The following is an 18,691-nucleotide window of genomic DNA, read 5'->3' on the forward strand; positions in this document are numbered from 1 at the left end:
TGACCCCAGTGCAGTTGCTAGGGAACAAGCCAGGGATCCCCGTGTACCCAGCCCTCGCGCCCCACCCCAGAGGGGCTGCATCCCAGCACTGGGCGAGAGGTCCCCAGATACCCAGCCTCCGCGCTCCACCCCAGAGGGGCTGCAATCCCAGCACCAGGCGGGGGGGCTCCCATGTACCCAGTCCTCGTGCCTCACCCCAGAGGGGGCCGCATCCCAGCACTGGGTGAGGGGTCCCCAGATACCCAGCCCCTGCACCCCACCCCAGAGGGGCCGCATCCAACACCGGGCAAGGGATCCCCAGATAACCAGCCCCAGACCCTACCCCAGAGGGGCCACATCCCAGCGCCGGGCGAGGCGGTCCCCGGATAACCAGTCCCCATGCCCCACCCCAGATGGGCCGCATTCCAGGGCGTGGGGAGCTCACACAATGCCCAGCAGGGGGCAGCACTGTTTCACACAATACATACCTTGTGGAGTTTATTAGGGATTCCAATCCCTCCACTGATACAATCCACCGCTGGTTCCCACGGAGCACCCTCCACTTAGGGGTTGGGGGTCTGCCCTCTCTCGGTTCGGGGCGGGGGAGGGAAAATCTCCATCTCACCAGGAGGGGGCATCCTCTTCTCCAACATCTGGGCATGCTCCTTGGGGACCATCTGGCTGTTGTATGAGGGGGGAACACAGTGTGCATGGGGAGGGGGGAATTGCACATCTGGAGCACGTCAATTCTCAGAGTGTGAAATTAACGAGCTTCCATCCATGATTGGTTGACGGGAGAGACCTGGAGATTAGACAAGATTCCCAGAGCGGAGGTGTGGTTTGGGGGGTGGGGAAGGGTCTCACCTCGCCCGACACCCACACCCTGCTGTCGGGCCAAAGGAACTGGCCACTTCAGCAGATGGAAATGGGGGCAGCTTGATCTGGTGCGGGGGCGTCGGTATTGGGGGTTTCCCCCACGGCTCCCTGAGATCTAGGGCGACAGGCAGTCTGGGAAGGCAGAGGGGACGATGGAGGGGGGCAAAGGTGGAATCCAGCCCCAGGACATGGCTGATGGGGACAGGGTTGGGGGGGAAGGTGGAGAAAGAGGGGACCGTGGTGTGGGGGGGAGGGACAAGCAGCACACACTACAGGAGTCTGACTGGGGATGCTATTTGCCAGAGGAGACCCAGCTCCAACCCCAGCCCCGGCCTCAGGCCTCCATGGGGCGCCGGGCCCCCCCAGCCACCCGCAGCCCCCCCCGGCTCGGTGCACTGGGTCTTCTTGGGGGACAGAGTCTCCTCCTTGCTCAGCACCTGTGAGGAGGCAAATGAGATAGCTTGTTTCAGGAAGAACTGGGGAGGGAACCCAGCCCCCTGCTCTAACCACTAGGCCCCACTCACCTCCCGGAGGATGCGGTCTCTCAGTTCACTGTGGGTGAGGGGTCGTTCCTCTTCCTCACTGCCAGCTTCATATTCCTCCCTGCGGAGAAGACAAAGAGAATGAGGGGGCTAAGTATGTGTGAACCCCACTGCCTCCTGTGGGAGACAGAACCCAGGAGTCAGCTGTAACCACTAGACCTCACATCCCTCTCCCAGAGCTGGGAGAGAAACTCAGGAGTCTTGGCTCCCAGCCCCCCAGCTCTACCCCATCCCTCTCCTGGGTCAGGTCTTTCTAGACCATATGTGCTGTGGGTGGGAGCCACCCCCTCCTCGATACCATGGCTGTAGGGGGTTGGGGGCACGGTGCTTACCCAGCAGTGGGGGGCCGCAGAGGATACGCTGTGGGGGTGTAACCCGCCATCTGCCCCAGGAGCAGTCGAGCTGTCTCTTCGGGTCATAGGGCAGATCGTAGTTCTGGGGGGAGGGGGAAAAGGGTCACTTCCTGCCCCCCCACCCCCCATCCCATCCCCCGATCTCTGCCCCCAGCACACATCCCCATCCCACCTCATCCCATCCCCCGCCACCCCATCCCACTCTCTGCTTCCCCCCCCACTCAGGATGCATCCCCCCAGCATCGACCCCCCGCAATTCCTCCCACCTGACACAGACTTGTCCTCTCTATCTACCCCACTCCCACCCCCTCAATCCTTCCCCCCGGCACAGATCCCCGCCCGTGGTTTCCCCATCCCATCCCTCAATGTCCCCGGCTCCCCCTCAGCTGCCACCCGTCCCATCCCCCACCACTGTTGCCAGTACAGATCCCGCCCCAGGGTCACCCCATCCACAATGTCTCATCCCCCAGCACCTCCCCTGGTGCAGAATGCCCCCCCCCAGCTGTCCGTACCTTGGAGGACAGGTAGGCGCGCATGGCCAACAGCTCGTGGGCCCGCTGCTCCAGGAGACCCAGGACACGGGGATGTTCCCATCCCGCACCACGGCCGAGCCCCCCAGCGCCTCGTCCAGCGCTGAGCACTTACAGTGCAGCTTCCTGAATAGCGACCTGATCCCTGCAGGAACAGACAGCCCGGACGCCTGGGTTCTATCCTCAGCTTGGGGAGGGGGAGCTGGTGGGTTAGACAGGGGGGCTAGGATGCCAGGACGCCGGGTTGTATCCCTGTCTCTGGGACAGGAGTGAAGTCTAGTGGTTAGAGGGAGCAGGGGGGCTGGGAGTCAGGGCTCCTGGGTTTCTCTCCCCAGCCCTGGGAGGGTGTGGATTTCTAGTGGTTAGAGCAGGTAGCTGGGATTCAGGACTCCTGAGTTCTAACACCGGCTTGCAGAGGCGATGCAGGTCCTGGAACTCCCAAACTCCCCCCTCATCCTGGCTCCGTACCCTCTTTGAGCTGTTCCAGGGTTTTCCTGGCCACCTTCTCTTTGCTCAGCAGCTGCTGGGCCTCCTGCACAACAGCCTCCTGCTGCATCTCCAGTGCCCGGGTCTGCGCCCGCTGCTCCTGCTGCTCCCGCTCAGTCCTGGGCCCGCGCCTCCTGGATCTCCCGGCGCACCTGGGAGGCAGCAGAAGGGTACAGGGAGTGGGGAGGGCAAGCAGAGCTGGATATGGCCCCACGGAGTGGGAGCAGGATTTGGTGTGGCCCTGGAAGGGAGCAGGGCTGTCTATGGGGGACACGGCCCCGGGGGGCAGAGCCAGGGGGGACAGTGGGGGAAGGGCTGTCTATGGAGGGGCAGTGCCACCATTGGGGAGTGGTGGCAGGACAGTCTATGGTGCAGAAGGCCCTGGGGAGGAGTTGGGGAGGATGCAGGGCTTTCTGTGGGTGGGCAGTGGGGGACAGGGTCTATAATGTGGGACAGTGGGGGCAGGGCTGTCTGTGGGGGGCAGAGCCATCGTGAGGGGCTCTCACCTGGGCGATCTGCTCCCCCAGTCGCTCCAGTTCGTTGTTCTGCTCGTTGACATAGTTGAACTGGGCGAAATTCTGGTCCTCAACTGGGAGGGGGAGGTGGGTGTCAGAGCCCCTGACTGAAAAGAGCCCCCCTTCCCCCGATAGACCCCTTACCCCTGACCGGAGAAACCCCACAGACACCCCGCCCCAGACCAGAAAGACATCCCCCCCGACAGCCCCTCCTCGACAGACCTCTCCCCCTCCACCAGAGCCAGCTCCCCCAACAGACCCAGCCCTCGGACTGCAGAGAGAGCCCCCCGCCTGGGGCGGATCTGAGCCAGCGCCCCCTGCCCGTCACCTGCTATGAATTTCTCCAGCAGCACATCCAGGTCGTCTTCCCCTGTCAGCTGTTGGATCTGCTTGAAGGCAACTTCATAGGACTCCAGCAGCTCCTCTTCTGGGGTCCCGGGCGCTTCCCCTCAGCCTTCCTCTTGCTCTGAATGGGGAGTAAACCGGATATGGTCAGAGCCCCTCAGCCACTGAACCCAGGAGTCCTGGACTTCCCAGCCCCCCGCTCTAAACCACTATACCTCACTCCCCCTCCCAGAGCCAGCGAGAGAACTGGAGGAGTCCTGGCTCCCAGAGTCCCCCGCTCCCCGCTTTAACCCACTAGACCCCACTCTCCTCCCAGAGCCAGGGAGAGAACCCAGGAGTCCTGGCTCCCAGCCTAACCACTAGCCCCTACTACCCCTCCCAGAGACAGGGAGAGAAACCCAGGAGTCCTGGCTCCCAACACCCCCTGCTCTAACCACTAGACCGCATTTCCCTCCTAGATCGATAGAGAAAACCCAGGAGTCCTGACTGCCAGCACCCACCCCCCTCCCGCTGTAACAACTAGCCCCCACTCCCCTCCCAGAAGCCAGCGAGAGAACCGAGGAGTCCTGGTTCCCATCCCTCTCCCCACTCTAACCCATTAGACGCCACTCCCCTCCCATAGCCAGGGATGGAACCCAGGAGTCCTGGCTCCCAGCCGCCCCCCCCACTCTAGCCACTAGGACCCCACTCTCCTCCCAGAGCCGGGAGAGAACCCAGGCGTCCCAGCTAGTACCTCTCTTGCGCTTGGCCTCCATCGCCTCCTGGGTGAACGTCCGCTCCTGCACCTTGACATCCAGGAAGTGGCGTAAACGCCTGTCATGGTCCAGGACCCGCTGCAGCTCCTTCATCTCGGCCCCATGCTGGGCCAAGTCCTTCTCCGCCTTGTCCCTCAGCTGCCCAGCTTGGTCTGGGCCTCATCCCTGCAGGAAAGGAGGGGAGCAATAGAAGTGGGTGCCCTGCCCACAGACAGCCCTGACAAGCCCTGGATAGAACCCAGGAGTCTGGGCTCCCAGCCTGCCCTCCCGCTCTAACCACTAGACCCCACTCCCCTCACAGAGCGGGGGAGAGAACCCAGGAGTCCTGGCTCCCAAGCCCCAATCCCCTGCTCTAACCACTAGATTCCATTCCCCTCCCAGAGCCAAGGAAAGAACCAAGGCATCCTGGATCCCCCCACTCTATGCAGTAGGAGATACCAAGACCCAGCCCTGCCCTTCCCCGGCCCCCATGGAGGGTGCAGGGGGCTCAGTTTCCACAGCCCGACTAGCCCTTGGCTTCTGCTGGAGGAGGCAGTACCCTGGGGCAAGATCAGACAGACTCGTGACATGTGTGCGGTTGGGGTGGCCGATCCTGAGTGCATGGGGCAGCGGGTGGGGGGGGGGAGGTTGTGGGGCCAGTAGAGGGGCACCCTGGGGACAGGGTTGCTGTGGGTCTCCTTGGCACCATGTATCCAGCAGGAGGCACCGGAGGCCAGCGGGAGGCGCTGTAGGCCAGCAGGGGGCGCAGTAGGGCCAGCAGGGGGCGCAGTGGGGCCAGCAGGAGGCACTGCAGGCCAGCAGGGGGTGCAGTGGGGTCAGCAGAAGGTGCCAGGGGCCAGCGGGAGCGCGCTGCAGGTCAGCAGGGGGCGCAATGGGGCCAGCAGGAGGTGCCGGGGACCAGCAGGGAGCACTGGGGGCCCTACCTAGCATCAAAGGCCGAGGAGGAGGAGTCGATCACGGCTCCAATGGCTTTCCGCTTCTCCTGCAGCTCCTGGGAATCAAAGGGAGAAGGTCATGGACTTCTGCCAGCCAATCAGACCCTTCCGTTCCGGCCCCGAGTCACAGCAGGACCTTCACTGGCCAATCAGACCTCTCCATCCCACACCAATTTCTTAACAAGACCTTTGTTGGCCAATTAGATCCCTCCATTCCATACCTGCTTCCCACTGGGGCCGGCATCAGCCAACCGCAACCCTTCATTTTATGCACATCACCGGGGGGAGGGCTCCTATCAGACACCAATCAGAGCCCAACTGGTGGACCTCCCAGTGGTGCCCAGTGGTGCCTCAGTTTCCCATGTTGGGCTCTGTGGGGCCTGATGGGTCCCTGGTCACCATGTGACAGGCTGGGTGCTGGGGGTATGTGTGCCTTGAACCATGAAGGGAAAGATGGGGTTAACAGCCACCACCCCCGGCTCTAACCATTAGACCCCACTCCCCACCCCCAAGCCGGGGATCCTGGCTCCCAGCTCCCTGCTCCCCTGGCAGAGCTCTCACCCTCTCCAGCCTGCGGTAGAGGTGTTCGAAGCGCCCACGTTCGATGCGCAGGGTCTCCAGCTCCTCACGCAGGCCGGCGTTCAGCGCCAGCTGGGAGTTGAACCGGGCTGATGCCTGAGGAGAAGCAGGAGTGCTGGCATTAGCCGCCCTGAGGGCCCAGACGCCTGGTGGAGCCCCCCAACGTGGAACATAGCCTCACTCCTAGGGGCCGGCAACTACACCCCATTCCCCTCCCCAAGCCGGGAGAGAACCCAGGTGTCCTGGCTCCCAGCCCCTCTGCTCAAACCCCTATCCTCCACTACCCTCCCAGAGCCGGGGATAGAACCCAGCCCCCACTCCCCTGCTCTAACCACTAGCGCCCCCTCTGGCAGTGACAGACCTGCCCCCCCCTCACCTTGTCCAGCTGGTTCTCCAAGGTGCGCACCCTCCTCTGGCCCTGGGCCTTGTGCCGCTGGCTGACTCCTGCACTGCCCGCCTGCTTTGCCAGCCCTGCCAGCCGCTTCTCCCAGCTCCGGATCTGCCGGGGGCAGGGGGGGGGGGGGGGACGACGACACACCGTTAGCAACCACAGCCCAAGCGCTACGGCCTCATTGCCTGAGGTGCCCCATAGCACCTCCAAGAGCTTCTGGGTGATGCCCAGCAGTGCCCTTTGGGATGGACAGAGGAATGGAGGCACCAAAGCCAACCGCCAGCCAGAGGAAGGGGGACATCTTGGCCCAATCCCCCAGGCTCTGTCCCAGAGCATGCTGGGATGCACTGTAGCATCATAAGAACATAAGAATGGCCATACAGGGTCAGACCAAAGGTCCATCAAGCCAGTATCCTGTCCTCTGACAGTGGCCAATGGCAGGTGCCCCAAAGGGAACGAACGGACAGGTTATCATCAAGTGATCCATGCCCTGTCACCCAATCCCAGCTTCTGGCAAACAGAGGCTAGAGACACCATCGCTGCCCATCCTGGCTAATAGCCACTGATGGACCCATCCTCCGTGAATCTATCTAGCTCCCTTTTGAACCCCGTTCTAGTCTTGGCCTTCACAACATCCTCTGGCAAGGAGTTCCACAGGTTGCATGAAAAAATACTTTCTTGTGTTTGTTTTAAACCTGCTGCCTATTAATTTCATTTGGTGGCCCCTTGTTCTTGTGTTATAAGGAGGAGTAAATAACACTTCCTGATTTACTTTCTCCACACCACTCATGATTTTATAGACCTCCATCATATCCCCCCTTAGTTGCCTCTTTTCCAAGCTGAAATGTCCCCAGTCTTATGAATCTCTCCTCATACGGCCGTTCCAGACCCCTAATCATTTTTGTTGCCCTTTTCTGAACCTTTTCCAGTTCCAATATATGTGTTTTGAGATGGGGCGACCACATCTGCATGCACTATTCAGTGCGCATACCATGGATTTATATAGAGGCAACATGTTATTTTCTGTCTTATTATCTATCCCTTTCATGATGATTCCCAACCGTCTGTTCGCTTTTCTGGCTGCCGCTGCACATTGCGTGGATGATTTCAGAGAACTCTCCACAATGTCTCCGAGATCTCTTTCTGGAGTGGGATCAGCTAATTTAGACCCCATCATTGTATATGTATAGCTGAGATGATGTTTTCCAATGTGCATTATTCTGCATTTATCCACGTTGAATTTCACCTGCCATTTTGTTGCCCAGTCACCCAGTTTTGTGAGATTTTTTTGTAGCTCTTCGCAGTCTGCTTGGGAAATTAACAATCTTGAGTAGTTTTGTATTATCTGCAAATTTTGCCACCTCACTGTTTACCCCTTTTTCCAGATCGTTTATGAATATGTTGCATAGGACTGGTCCCCAAAAGACCCCTGGGGGACACCACTATTTACCTCTCTCCGTTCTGAAAACTGGCCATTTATTCCTACCCTTTGTTTCCTATCTTTTAACCAGTTATCGATCCATGACAGAACCTTCCTTCTTATCCCAGGATAGCTTATTTTGCTTTGGTGAGGGACCTTGTCAAAGGTTTTCTGAAAAATCTAAGAACACTATATCCACTGGATCCCCCTTGTCCACATGCCTGTTGACCCTCTCAAAGAATTCTAGTAGATTGGTGAGGCATGATTTCCCTTTACTAAAACCAAAATTCTGTTCTTTACGATAGTTTCAACTAATTTGCCTGGTCCTGAAGTGAGGCTTACTGCAGGGCTGCCCAGAGGATTCAGGGGGCCTGGGGCAAAGCAATTTCGGGGGCCCCTTCCATAAAAAAAAGTTGCAATACTATAGAATGCTATATTCTCATGGGGGTCCCTCTAGGGCCCGGGGCAAATTGCCCCACTTGCCGCCCCCTCTGGGCAGCCCTGGCTTACTGGCCTGTAGTTGCCAGGGTCACCTCTGGAGCCCTTTTTAAAAACTGGCATCACATTAGCTCTCCTCCGGTCAGTTGGTACAGAAGTTGATTTAAATGGTAGGTTACAGATTACAGTCAGTAGTGCTGCAATTTCATATCTGAGTTCCTTCAGAACTCCTGGGTGAATACCATCAGGTCCTGGAGACTTATTACTGTTTAGTTTATCAATTTGTTCCAAAACCTCCTCTAATGACACCTCCATTTGGGACAGTTCCTCTGATCTGTCACCCAAAAAGAATGGCTCAGGTTTGGGGATCTCTCTCACAACCTCAACAGTGAAGACCGATGCAGAGAATTCATTTAGTTTCTCTGAAATGGCCTTCCCGTCTTTGAGTGCTCCGTTAGAATCTCGATCGTCCAGTGGCCCCACTGGTTGTTTAGCAGGCTTCCTGCTTGTGATGTATTTTAAAAAAAACTTTTGCTATTACTTTTGAAGTCTTTGGCTAGCTGTTCTTCAAATTTTTTTCTGGTCTAATTATATTTTTACACTTCTGTGACGAAGTGGGGGTTTTTCTTGGGTTTTCTGTGTTTTTCAATGGTTTGCATGCAGAGGGGGTGGTACTCAGTGTCTCCGGGTGTTACTGGTTTAACGAGGGGAGGGGAGAGGGAGTTTGCTGTTACAGAGGACCGGAGAGGGAACTTGGGACCCCGGCCGATGGCCTGGAGGATGGAGACCCCAGCGACTGGTGACCTGGAGATGCAGCTCCGGAGTCACAGCTGCTTCTGGCCAGTGGGAGGACAATGGGCTGCGAAGAGAGGACCCCGGTGATCTGACCAGCTGGTTCCAGTCTGAGGGGGCCCACGGCGAGAAACAGGTGCGTTAAGGCTCAGAGAGATGTGGCTCCGGGAGGTGGAGGGGCCTGACCCTGAGAGAGAGTGGACCCCTGAGAAGGGCCGTCGCACTGACAGGGCCACCCCCCACAGACCGCATGGGGCCACGAGTGGGCACGATCTGTGAGTCCGTGACAGCTTCATTTGCCAGAGTTTATACTCTTCTATTTTCCCCATTAGGATTTATCTTCCACGTTTTAAAGGACGCCTTTTTGCCTGTCACTGCTTCTTTTACTTTGTTGTTTAACCGCGGTGGCTCTTTTCTGGTTCTCTTACTGTGGTTTTTAATGTGGGGTATACATTTCAGTTGAGCCTCTATTATGGTGTCTTTAGAAAGTTTCCACGCCGTTTGCAGGGATTTCACTTTTGGTACTTCACCTTTTAATTTCTCTTTCACTAATATCCTCATTTATGTGTAGTCCCCCTTTCTGAAATCATTCAAGGCCTTGTGGGTAATTCCCCGCCTAGCATTGAGGGATAGAGGAAGAGCCACACCAAGCCTCTCCTCCACACCTACCCCATCCTGTTCACTCACCAGGGAACAGGAGAAGAGGGAAGCCCTGCCAGAGTCACAGTCTGATTGCCACAGCCCCACTCCCATCCCCGAGCCAGGAGAGAACCTAGGTGTCCTGGCTCCCAGCCCTTCTGCTCTAACCATTAGACCCCACTCCCCTTCCAGGGTCAGGAAGAGAACCCAGGAATTCTGGCTCCCAGCCCGTCTGCTCTAACCACTACACCACCTCCCAGTCCAGTGGTACCTCCTGGTCTAGCTGGGCCACCGTCCTCCTCTCCGTGGCCGCCTGCTCCTCCACCTGGTCCTGGTGCCGCAGCAGGGCGCGTAGGCTGCCGGCCTGTTCCTGATCCCGCTGCCTGTTGGCCCGGCCCTCCGCCGCCCGCAGCTCCCGCAGCAGCCCCTCCCGCTCCTTCTCCAGCCGCTGCAGGTCGGCCCTGCCGGAGACACCAGGGTGGCCAGCGGAGATGGGCGGCAGGGAGAGGCACCGGGTGGCAGGTGGCACCGGGGTGGGAGGGTGGCAGCGGTGGGGCCCCATGATGCAGGGTGGAGGGTAGGCGGGGTGTGCTGGGACCCAGCACGCCAGGGGCGGTGGGGGCTGGATCTACTGGAGGGTGTGGAGCATGTGGGGAAGGGGATGGAGAGAACTTGTGAGAGGGTTAGTGAGCTAGTGTGTGTGATTGTGTGTGTGTGAGAGATCTGGTGGGTGTCAGAGAGATCTGGTGTGTGATCTCTGGTGATCAGGCATGTGTGGGTGGGATCTAGCGGGATCTGGTGTCTGCACAATGTCATGTGCGAGTGGGATCTAATGTGGGATCTTGTGGGCAGGTGAATCTGGGTCACCTGGTGTGTGCGTGAGCTATGGTTTGATCTAATGTGAGAGTGAGGGTGTGCAAGTGTGATCTAGTGTGAGCTTGTCTGACTGTATGCGTCTGTGTGATCCCGTGTGGGGCTCATGTGTGTGATTTTGTTCGAGTGAGTGTGAGCATGTCGGGGGATGCGGGGGGAGAGGGCAGTGACCCAGCCTAGTTTGTGTGTGTGTGTTAGGGAAGAGTGTTGCTAGGCCCACGTGGGTTGTTAGGGGGCTGAGTGTTACATCAATAACGCATCAGTGTGCAGAGGGGAGTGTGTCAGTCTGTGTTACGGTGTGTGGGGGGGGTGTCAGTTGCATTGTATAGGTTTGTGTGTTGAACCTGCCCCCCAGCCCGGTGGCCCCAACCCCTGGGATCTTTCCTGGGTCCCTCCCTCTAGCCTGGTGACCCCGCCCAGGCCCCTCCCCCCAGTCCGGTGACCTTGCTCTCAGGGATAATTCCCAGGTCTCCTGCCCCAGCTCGGGGACCTGAGCCCCAGGGACCACAAGGGGGTACCTACAGCTGCTTGCGGATGGTCTCCTGGGACTGCAGGGTGTAGGCATGGCGGTCACCCTCTAGCAGCCGGAACTGACGCTGCAGCTTGGCCAGTTCGCTCTCAGCTGTGGGGGTGAGATGTAGGGTGGGGGGGGGGGGGGTCAGAAAAGAGGGGAAGGGAATCATTAGAGAAGGCAGCAGACGAGTCTGAGGCCTTTGTGATCTGAGGCCAAGATTCTCTGTCTTGTCACACCAAGGCCCCGTGACATCACGCCAAGGCCCCATCATGTCATGCCAAGGTCTCACCCTGTCACGTCAATACCCCATCCCATCACGCCAAGACCTCTTATCATACCAAGGTCCCAATTCCTCATTCCAAGGTCCCACATCTTGGGGTGAAGCGTTGGTGTCATCCCAGCCATGGGACAATGCTCCGGGCTGGGACAGAGTTGTGGGTGGGATATCAGAGGATCGGAGGGGCTAAAGGCAGAGGGCAGGGCCGGGTTCTCATCTCAGCCCCCCTACCGCCCCCAGGGCCAATCCAGAGTCACCCCTGTTTGCAATGGGGGCAGGACCAAGTTCTGATCTCAGCCCCCTGGGGTCGATCCAAAGTCTGTTAAGTTAAGCAATCTGGCTAAGTGGGGTGCTGCCGCCATCCCCAGAGGCAGGATCGGTCCTCTGGCCACCAGCCCTGCTGCCCTCCTCCCAGATGCCTTCCCCACAGCCTCTGGTTGCTGAGATGGCTCTTCCCCAGAGTGGCCTGGCAGGGAAGGACACATCCCCCAGTGTAGGGGGGAACCCCTCACCCTGGCTGGGCTGAGAGCACCGGGATACTGTTACCGCCAGCCTCTGGGACCGAGGGCATGGGGCAGGGATCGGACAGAGATGTGGGGCGAGCAGGGGGTAGAGCATGGAGGCAGGGCCATGTGGAGTCACCGTGGGGGCAGAGCACAGGGGGCAGAGCCACACGGAGGGCACCAGCGGCAGGTCCACGCCGGAGGCAGCAGAGTAGCTCCCATTCTGTCTGGTGGCAGCCACGAGACGCCAACCCATAGCCTTCCCACAATGCCCTAGGGCAGAGCCATTACCGATGCCCTCCAGGTCCAGGTCGCTGCCCTCCGAGTGGATACTCGAGGCGGATCTGTGCAGCGGCATCCTCTCCTCCTCCTTGCCGACAGGTGGCCAAGAAAGAGAGTAGGGAGAGGGAGAGAGAGAGAGAGAGGGATTTTAACTGGACCCCTGCTGCCACGGTCCAGAGAGAGACGGGGTGCAGGGGGCATGGCTGGACATTGGGGCATGCCAGGGGTGCCCAGCCCAGCACTGGGGCATCAGGATAGAGGGCAACCTCCTCAGGCTCTGGGGCAGCCCTCGTGCCATCAGGCATGTGGCTGATTCTGGGGTGGGGCATCGCGAGCCGACACTAACACCGCTCCCGTCTCCCACCTCATGCTTTGGAGGGGCTGGGGAAGGTGTGGGTCTGGTGCATAGGAGCTAGGAGGGTTTAAGGAGTTGGAGGGTGGAGCGGGATTGGTGGGGGAAGGTTCAGGGAGCTGTGGAGTTTGGAGGGGGGTCATTTGGGAGCAAAGGATCAGGTGGTCTGTTCTGTGGCTGGGGCAGGCTCAGGTGGTTAGGGCGAGTTTGGGGGAAGGTTCAGAGAATTGGGGGGGAGTGGAGGAAAGATTCAGGGGTCAGAGGTGAATTGGGGGGGAAGGGTCAGGGAAAAGTTCAGGGGTCGGTGATGAGTTGGGGGAAGGTGTGGTCGGTGGCAAGTTGGGGAAGGTTTAGGGGGTCGGGGTGAGTTTGGGGGGAAGGTTTGGGGGCACAGGGGAGAGTTTGGGGGAAAGGTTCAGGGGTCGGTGATGAGTTGGGGGAAGGTTCAGGGGGTCGGGGTGAGTTTGGGGGGAAGGTTAGGGGGCACAGGGGAGAGTTTGGGGGAAAGGTTCAGGGGTCGGTGATGAGTTGGGGGAAGGTTCAGGGGGTCGGGGTGAGTATGGGGGGAAGGTTAGGGGGCACAGGGGAGAGTTTGGGGGAAAGGTTCAGGGGTCAGTGATGAGTTGGGGGAAGGTTTGGGGGGTCGGGATGAGTTTGGGGGGCTCAAAGGAGAGTTTAGGGGGAAAGTTCAGTCAAAGCTGGCTTTAGGCCAATTCAACCAATTCCCCTGAGCCGGGCCCCACGCCCAAGCCCCGGTACAGCGTACTGGCAAGAGCCGGTCCGCTGTACCGGGGTGGCCCGGCTTCCCCAGGGGGCATTTAAAGGGCTTGGGGCTCCCAGCAGGGACTGTAGCCCCAGGCCCTTTAAATGGCCCCCAGAGCCCCACCGCTTCCCCAGGGCTCCCTAGGCTATTTACAGGATTGGGGCGGTGGAAGCAGGGGAGCCCCGGGCTGCTGCTACTGCTGCTACCCCGGTGGGGGAGGGAGGAGGAGGGGGCACTCACCATACAGGGTGGGCTGTACCCCCTGTACCTGCAGTCCCTGCCCGCAGCCAGCCCCTGCTGCACCCCCTGCCCACACCAGCCCCGCACCTCCTGCCCTGCCTGCCCCACCCCTTGCCAGCCACCAGCCTGTCTCCAGCCGGCCGCGCACCCCCTGCCGGAGCCAGCTCCTGCCCTGCCTCCAGCCCTGCACCCCCTGCCCTGCCTCCAGCCCCTGCCCTGCCTCCAGCCCCGCACCCCCTGCCTTGCCTCCAGCCCCTGCCCTGCCTCCAGCCCCGCACTCCCTGCCCTGCCTCCAGCCCCACACCCCCTGCCCTGCCTCCAGCCCCTGCCCTGCCGCCAGCCCTGCACTCCCTGCCCTGCCTCCAGCCCCTGCCCTGCCTCCAGCCCTGCACTCCCTGCCCTGCCTCCAGCCCCGCACTCCCTGCCCTGCCTCCAGCCCCTGCCCTGCCTCCAGCCCCACACCCCCTGCCCTGCCTCCAGCCCCGCACTCCCTGCCCTGCCTCCAGCCCCACACCCCCTGCCCTGCCTCCAGCCCCTGCCCTGCCTCCAGCCCTGCACTCCCTGCCCTGCCTCCAGCCCCTGCCCTGCCTCCAGCCCCGCACTCCCTGCCTCCAGCCCTGCACTCCCTGCCCTGCCTCCAGCCCCTGCCCTGCCTCCAGCCCTGCACTCCCTGCCTCCAGCCCCGCACCCCCTGCCCTGCCTCCAGCCCCTGCCCTGCCTCCAGCCCTGCACTCCCTGCCCTGCCTCCAGCCCCTGCCCTGCCTCCAGCCCCGCACTCCCTGCCCTGCCTCCAGCCCCTGCCCTGCCTCCAGCCCCGCACTCCCTGCCCTGCCTCCAGCCCCGCACTCCCTGCCCTGCCTCCAGCCCCTGCCCTGCCTCCAGCCCTGCACTCCCTGCCCTGCCTCCAGCCCCGCACTCCCTGCCCTGCCTCCAGCCCCTGCCCTGCCTCCAGCCCTGCACTCCCTGCCCTGCCTCCAGCCCCGCAACCCCTGCCCTGCCTCCAGCCCCTGCCCTGCCTCCAGCCCTGCACTCCCTGCCTCCAGCCCCGTACCCCCTGCCCTGCCTCCAGCCCCTGCCCTGCCTCCAGCCCCGCACTCCCTGCCCTGCCTCCAGCCCCAGCCCTGCCTCCAGCCTCGCACTCCCTGCCCTGCCTCCAGCCCCTGCCCTGCCTCCAGCCCTGCACTCCCTGCCCTGCCTCCAGCCCCGCACTCCCTGCCCTGCCTCCAGCCCCTGCCCTGCCTCCAGCCCCGCACTCCCTGCCTCCAGCCCCGCACTCCCTGCCCTGCCTCCAGCCCCACACTCCCTGCCCTGCCTCCAGCCCCTGCCCTGCCCCCAGCCCCGCACTCCCTGCCCTGCCTCCAGCCCCTGCCCTGCCTCCAGCCCCGCACTCCCTGCCCTGCCTCCAGCCCCTGCCCTGCCTCCAGCCCCGCACCCCCTGCCCTGCCTCCAGCCCCACACTCCCTGCCCTGCCTCCAGCCCCACACTCCCTGCCCTGCCTCCAGCCCCTGCCCTGCCCCCAGCCCCGCACTCCCTGCCCTGCCTCCAGCCCCTGCCCTGCCTCCAGCCCCGCACTCCCTGCCCTGCCTCCAGCCCCGCACTCCCTGCCCTGCCTGCAGCCCCTGCCCTGCCTACAGCCCCGCACTCCCTGCCCTGCCTACAGCCCCTGCCCTGCCTACAGCCCTGCACTCCCTGCCTCCAGCCCCGCACTCCCTGCCCTGCCTCCAGCCACTGCCCTGCCTCCAGCCCTGCACTCCCTGCCCTGCCTCCAGCCCCTGCCCTGCCTCCAGCCCCACACTCCCTGCCTCCAGCCCCGCACTCCCTGTCCTGCCTCCAGCCACGCACTCCCTGCCTCCAGCCCCGCACTCCCTGCCCTGCCTCCAGCCACTGCCCTGCCTCCAGCCCTGTACCCCCTGCCCTGCCTCCAGCCCCTGCCCTGCCTCCAGCCCCGCACTCCCTGCCCTGCCTCCAGCCCCTGCCCTGCCTCCAGCCCCGCACGCCCTGCCCTGCCTCCAGCCCCTGCCCTGCCTCCAGCCCTGTACCCCCTGCCCTGCCTCCAGCCTCTGCCCTGTCTCCAGCCAGCCTCGCACCCCCTACCTCCAGCCCCACACCCCCTGCCCTGCCTCCAGCCCCTGCCCTGCCTCCAGCCCCACACCCCCTGCCCTGTCTCCAGCCCTTGCCCTGTCTCCAGCGAGCACCGCACCCCCTGCCCTGTCTCCAGCCCCGCGCCCCCTGCCCTGCCTCCAGCCCCGCACTCCCTGCCCTGCCTCCAGCCCCACACCCCCTGCCGTCTCCAGCCAGCCCTGCACCCCCTGCCCGCAGCCAGCCGGTCTCCAGCCAGCCCCTGCCGCACCCCCTGCCCTGCCCGCACCAGCCTTGCACCCCCTACCCTGTCTCCAGCCAACCTCTGCTGCACCCCCCTGCCTGAAGCCAGCTAGTTCCACACTCCTCTGTCTCCAGCCCTGCCAACCCCTGCCGCACCCCCAACCCCGCGGCCCTGCCTGAAGCCAGCCAGCCCACCCCACACACCCCTGTCTCCAGCCAGCCCCGCACTCCTTGCCCTGCCTGCAGCCAGATCCTACCTCCAGTCAGCCCCTGCCCTGCCTCCAGCCAGTCCCATGTCCACTGGTGCCCTGCAGTTCCCAGGGCAGTAACCCTGCACACCTGCTTCAATGAGCGGGGCAGGGAGCAGCTGGGACCCACACGTGCACACCTTGGGGTGACCAGACAGCAAGTGTGAAAAATCAGGATGGGGGTGGGGGGTAATAGGATCCTATATAAGAAAAAGACCCAAAAATCAGGACTGTCCCTATAAAATCGGGACATGTGGTCAGCCTAGCACACTCCCAGGGAGTGGCGGGGACCCACACGTGAAATGGAGCTTATTTCTAGTTCAGGCCCATCTTTTTAAAAAGGAACTCTAGGTAGGGTTAACATACATCCGTATTTTCCCAGCCATGTCAGGCTTTTTGGTTCTTAAATTGCCATCCGGGAGGAATTTTTTAAATTTTAAAATTTCTCCTGGGAAAATACGGACGTATGGTAACCCTATTGGTACAAAAAATTCATACTGTGGCACATCCCTTAAATCAGAACTTTTTATAGGGAACCGGTTGCTAAGAAATGAAAAGCTTTTTTTAACATGGTTTTTTTTTTTTTTAGTCCTCCCTGCCAGGGCCCCTCCAAAAATGCTCAAATTGGGCCCCGTACTTCCCAAAGCCAGCCCTGCAGGCAGGGCCGGCGCTTCCCCAGGATTTGGGAGGGCGGCAATTCGGCGGCGGGGGGTCCTTCCGCGCTCTGGGTCGGCAACTGCAATTCTGCCTGCAGGGGTCAGTGGTGAGTTGGGGGAAGGTTCAGGGGGTCGGTGGTGAGTTGGGGAGAAGGTTTGGAGGCTCCTGGGAGAGTTTGGGGGGAAAGTTCAGGGTGGGGGGAGATCTGGGATCTGATTTCCTTCCTAGCCCCAGTACCCCCCACCCTTGGGTGCAGGGATTTACCTCACTCTCCAGCAGCCAGTCCGGGGGGGATGGTCAGTGGGCTTGGAGGGAGCCCAGCCCGTGCCAAGCACAGGGAGGTGCAAGGATCATGCCTGGCCTCTCCTGGCCTGCCAGCATCACCGCCCCCCACACCCGGCACCACTCGAGTTGTTAGCAACTGTCTCCAGGAAGCAGAAATACCTCAGCCAATGGGGGGAGAGGACGGAGCCCTGGGGGGGTGAGAAAAGGGGGAGGTGTCAGATTAGGGGGAACAGGAGAGCCATGCTGGAAAATCCCCTTTATTCCCCCCACTCCACCCCACATCCACCCCAATCACAAACACACCTCCATCCCTCCCACTCCCAGCCATGCAGAATGTCTACACTGCAGGAGGGGGGCAGGGGACTGGGAACCAGGACTCCTGGGTTCCAGCCTGGCTCTGGGAGAGGAGTGGGGCCTAGTGGTTAGAGGGGGTGCGATGGCTGGGTTAACAGGGAGGTATTTATTTCTGAGCCAGGGGGCTCTCAGGTGCCAGTACCAGGGATGGCAGGTTGGGGTAGGGGATGCCAGGATGTAGGAGAGGAGCCGAGGGGCTACAGGGTGAGGGAGGACAGACACATGACATGCCTCCTTCCCCAGCGGCTCTGTGTCCCGATGGGATGGCTGCTCTGTCACAACCACAGGGGGGCACCATTGCTTCTCGGGGTTGTCTCATTTCACCGGGGCGCCCTCAGGTCACGTTAAGACTCTGTCCCGTGTCTGCCCCCTCCTGTCATGCCAACACACCATCAGGTCACGCCAATGCCCAATTACCCCAAAGACCACATCAGGTCACACCAAGATACTGTCCCATCTCACCACGGCCCCAGAAGCTCCCACCACGCCCCAGCTACAGCAGGACATGGCAAGCCAAGGCCCCGTCATGCCAAGGCCCATCAAGTCATGCCATGGGCCCACTACACCACTGTCCTGACAGGTCACACCAAGGCCACATCACTGCAAAAACCTGTCACATCAAGGACTTGGCAGGTCATGTCATTATGCCAAGGCCCGTCCAGTCACACCAAAACCCCGACACACTAAGCTCCTGTCACACCAAGGCCCGCGCAGCTCATGCCAAGGCCATGTCAGGTCATGCCAAGGCCCCATCATGCCAAGGCCCAGACACGCCAAGGCCATGTCAGGTCACACCAAGGCCCAGTCCCAGCAAGGCTCACACCAAGGCCCAGTCACCCCAAGGCCATGTCAGGTCATGCCAAGGCCCCGTCACACCAAGGCCCGGTCACGCCAAGGCCACGTCAGGTCACACCAAGGCCCCATCACGCCAAGGCCTCGGCAGCTCACACAAAGGCCCTGTCAGGTCACACCAAGGCCCTGTCACGCCAAGGCCCCGGCAGCTCACATGAAGGCCCTGTCAGGTCACACCAAGGCCCTGTCATGCCAAGGCCCAGTTACGCCAAGGCCCAGTCACACCAAGGCACCGTCAGGTCATGCCAAGGCCCCATCATGCCAAGGCCCCATCAGCTCACACGAAGGCCCTGTCAGATCACACCAAGGCCCCATCATGCCAAGGCCCAGTCACGCCAAGTCTCCGTCAGGTCATGCCAAGGCCCCATCATGCCAAGGCCCTGGCAGCTCACACGAAGGCCCTGTCAGGTCACGCCAAGGCCCTGTCAGGTCACGCCAAGGCCCAGTCACGCCAAGGCACTGTCAGGTCACGCCAAGGCACCGTCAGGTCACGCCAAGTGCCCATCATGCCAAGGCCCCGGCAGCTCACACGAAGGCCCTGTCAGGTCACGCCAAGGCCCTGTCAGGTCACACCAAGGCCCAGTCACCCCAAGG

General features: G+C 61.4%; 1 protein-coding gene across 1 annotated transcript; it reads right to left on the minus strand.

Moving 5' to 3' along the window:
* Window positions 1-493: 493 nt before the first annotated feature.
* ODAD1 (outer dynein arm docking complex subunit 1) lies at window positions 494-17,080 on the minus strand. Its single transcript, XM_050927592.1, is given in 20 exon segments — window positions 494-1,237; window positions 1,239-1,292; window positions 1,380-1,458; window positions 1,730-1,808; window positions 1,811-1,832; window positions 2,263-2,327; window positions 2,330-2,425; window positions 2,749-2,881; window positions 2,883-2,918; window positions 3,273-3,355; window positions 3,610-3,747; window positions 4,360-4,527; window positions 4,530-4,546; window positions 5,305-5,372; window positions 5,878-5,991; window positions 6,272-6,394; window positions 9,847-10,036; window positions 10,971-11,070; window positions 12,034-12,112; window positions 16,871-17,080. Coding segments are annotated over 19 exon segments (1,680 nt in total). The 5' UTR covers window positions 12,101-12,112; window positions 16,871-17,080; the 3' UTR covers window positions 494-1,189.
* Between the last annotated feature and the right edge of the window lie 1,611 nt (window positions 17,081-18,691).

The sequence above is a fragment of the Gopherus flavomarginatus genome, chromosome 18, assembly GCF_025201925.1.
Source record: "Gopherus flavomarginatus isolate rGopFla2 chromosome 18, rGopFla2.mat.asm, whole genome shotgun sequence".
In the NCBI taxonomy this organism is placed as follows: domain Eukaryota; kingdom Metazoa; phylum Chordata; order Testudines; family Testudinidae; genus Gopherus; species Gopherus flavomarginatus.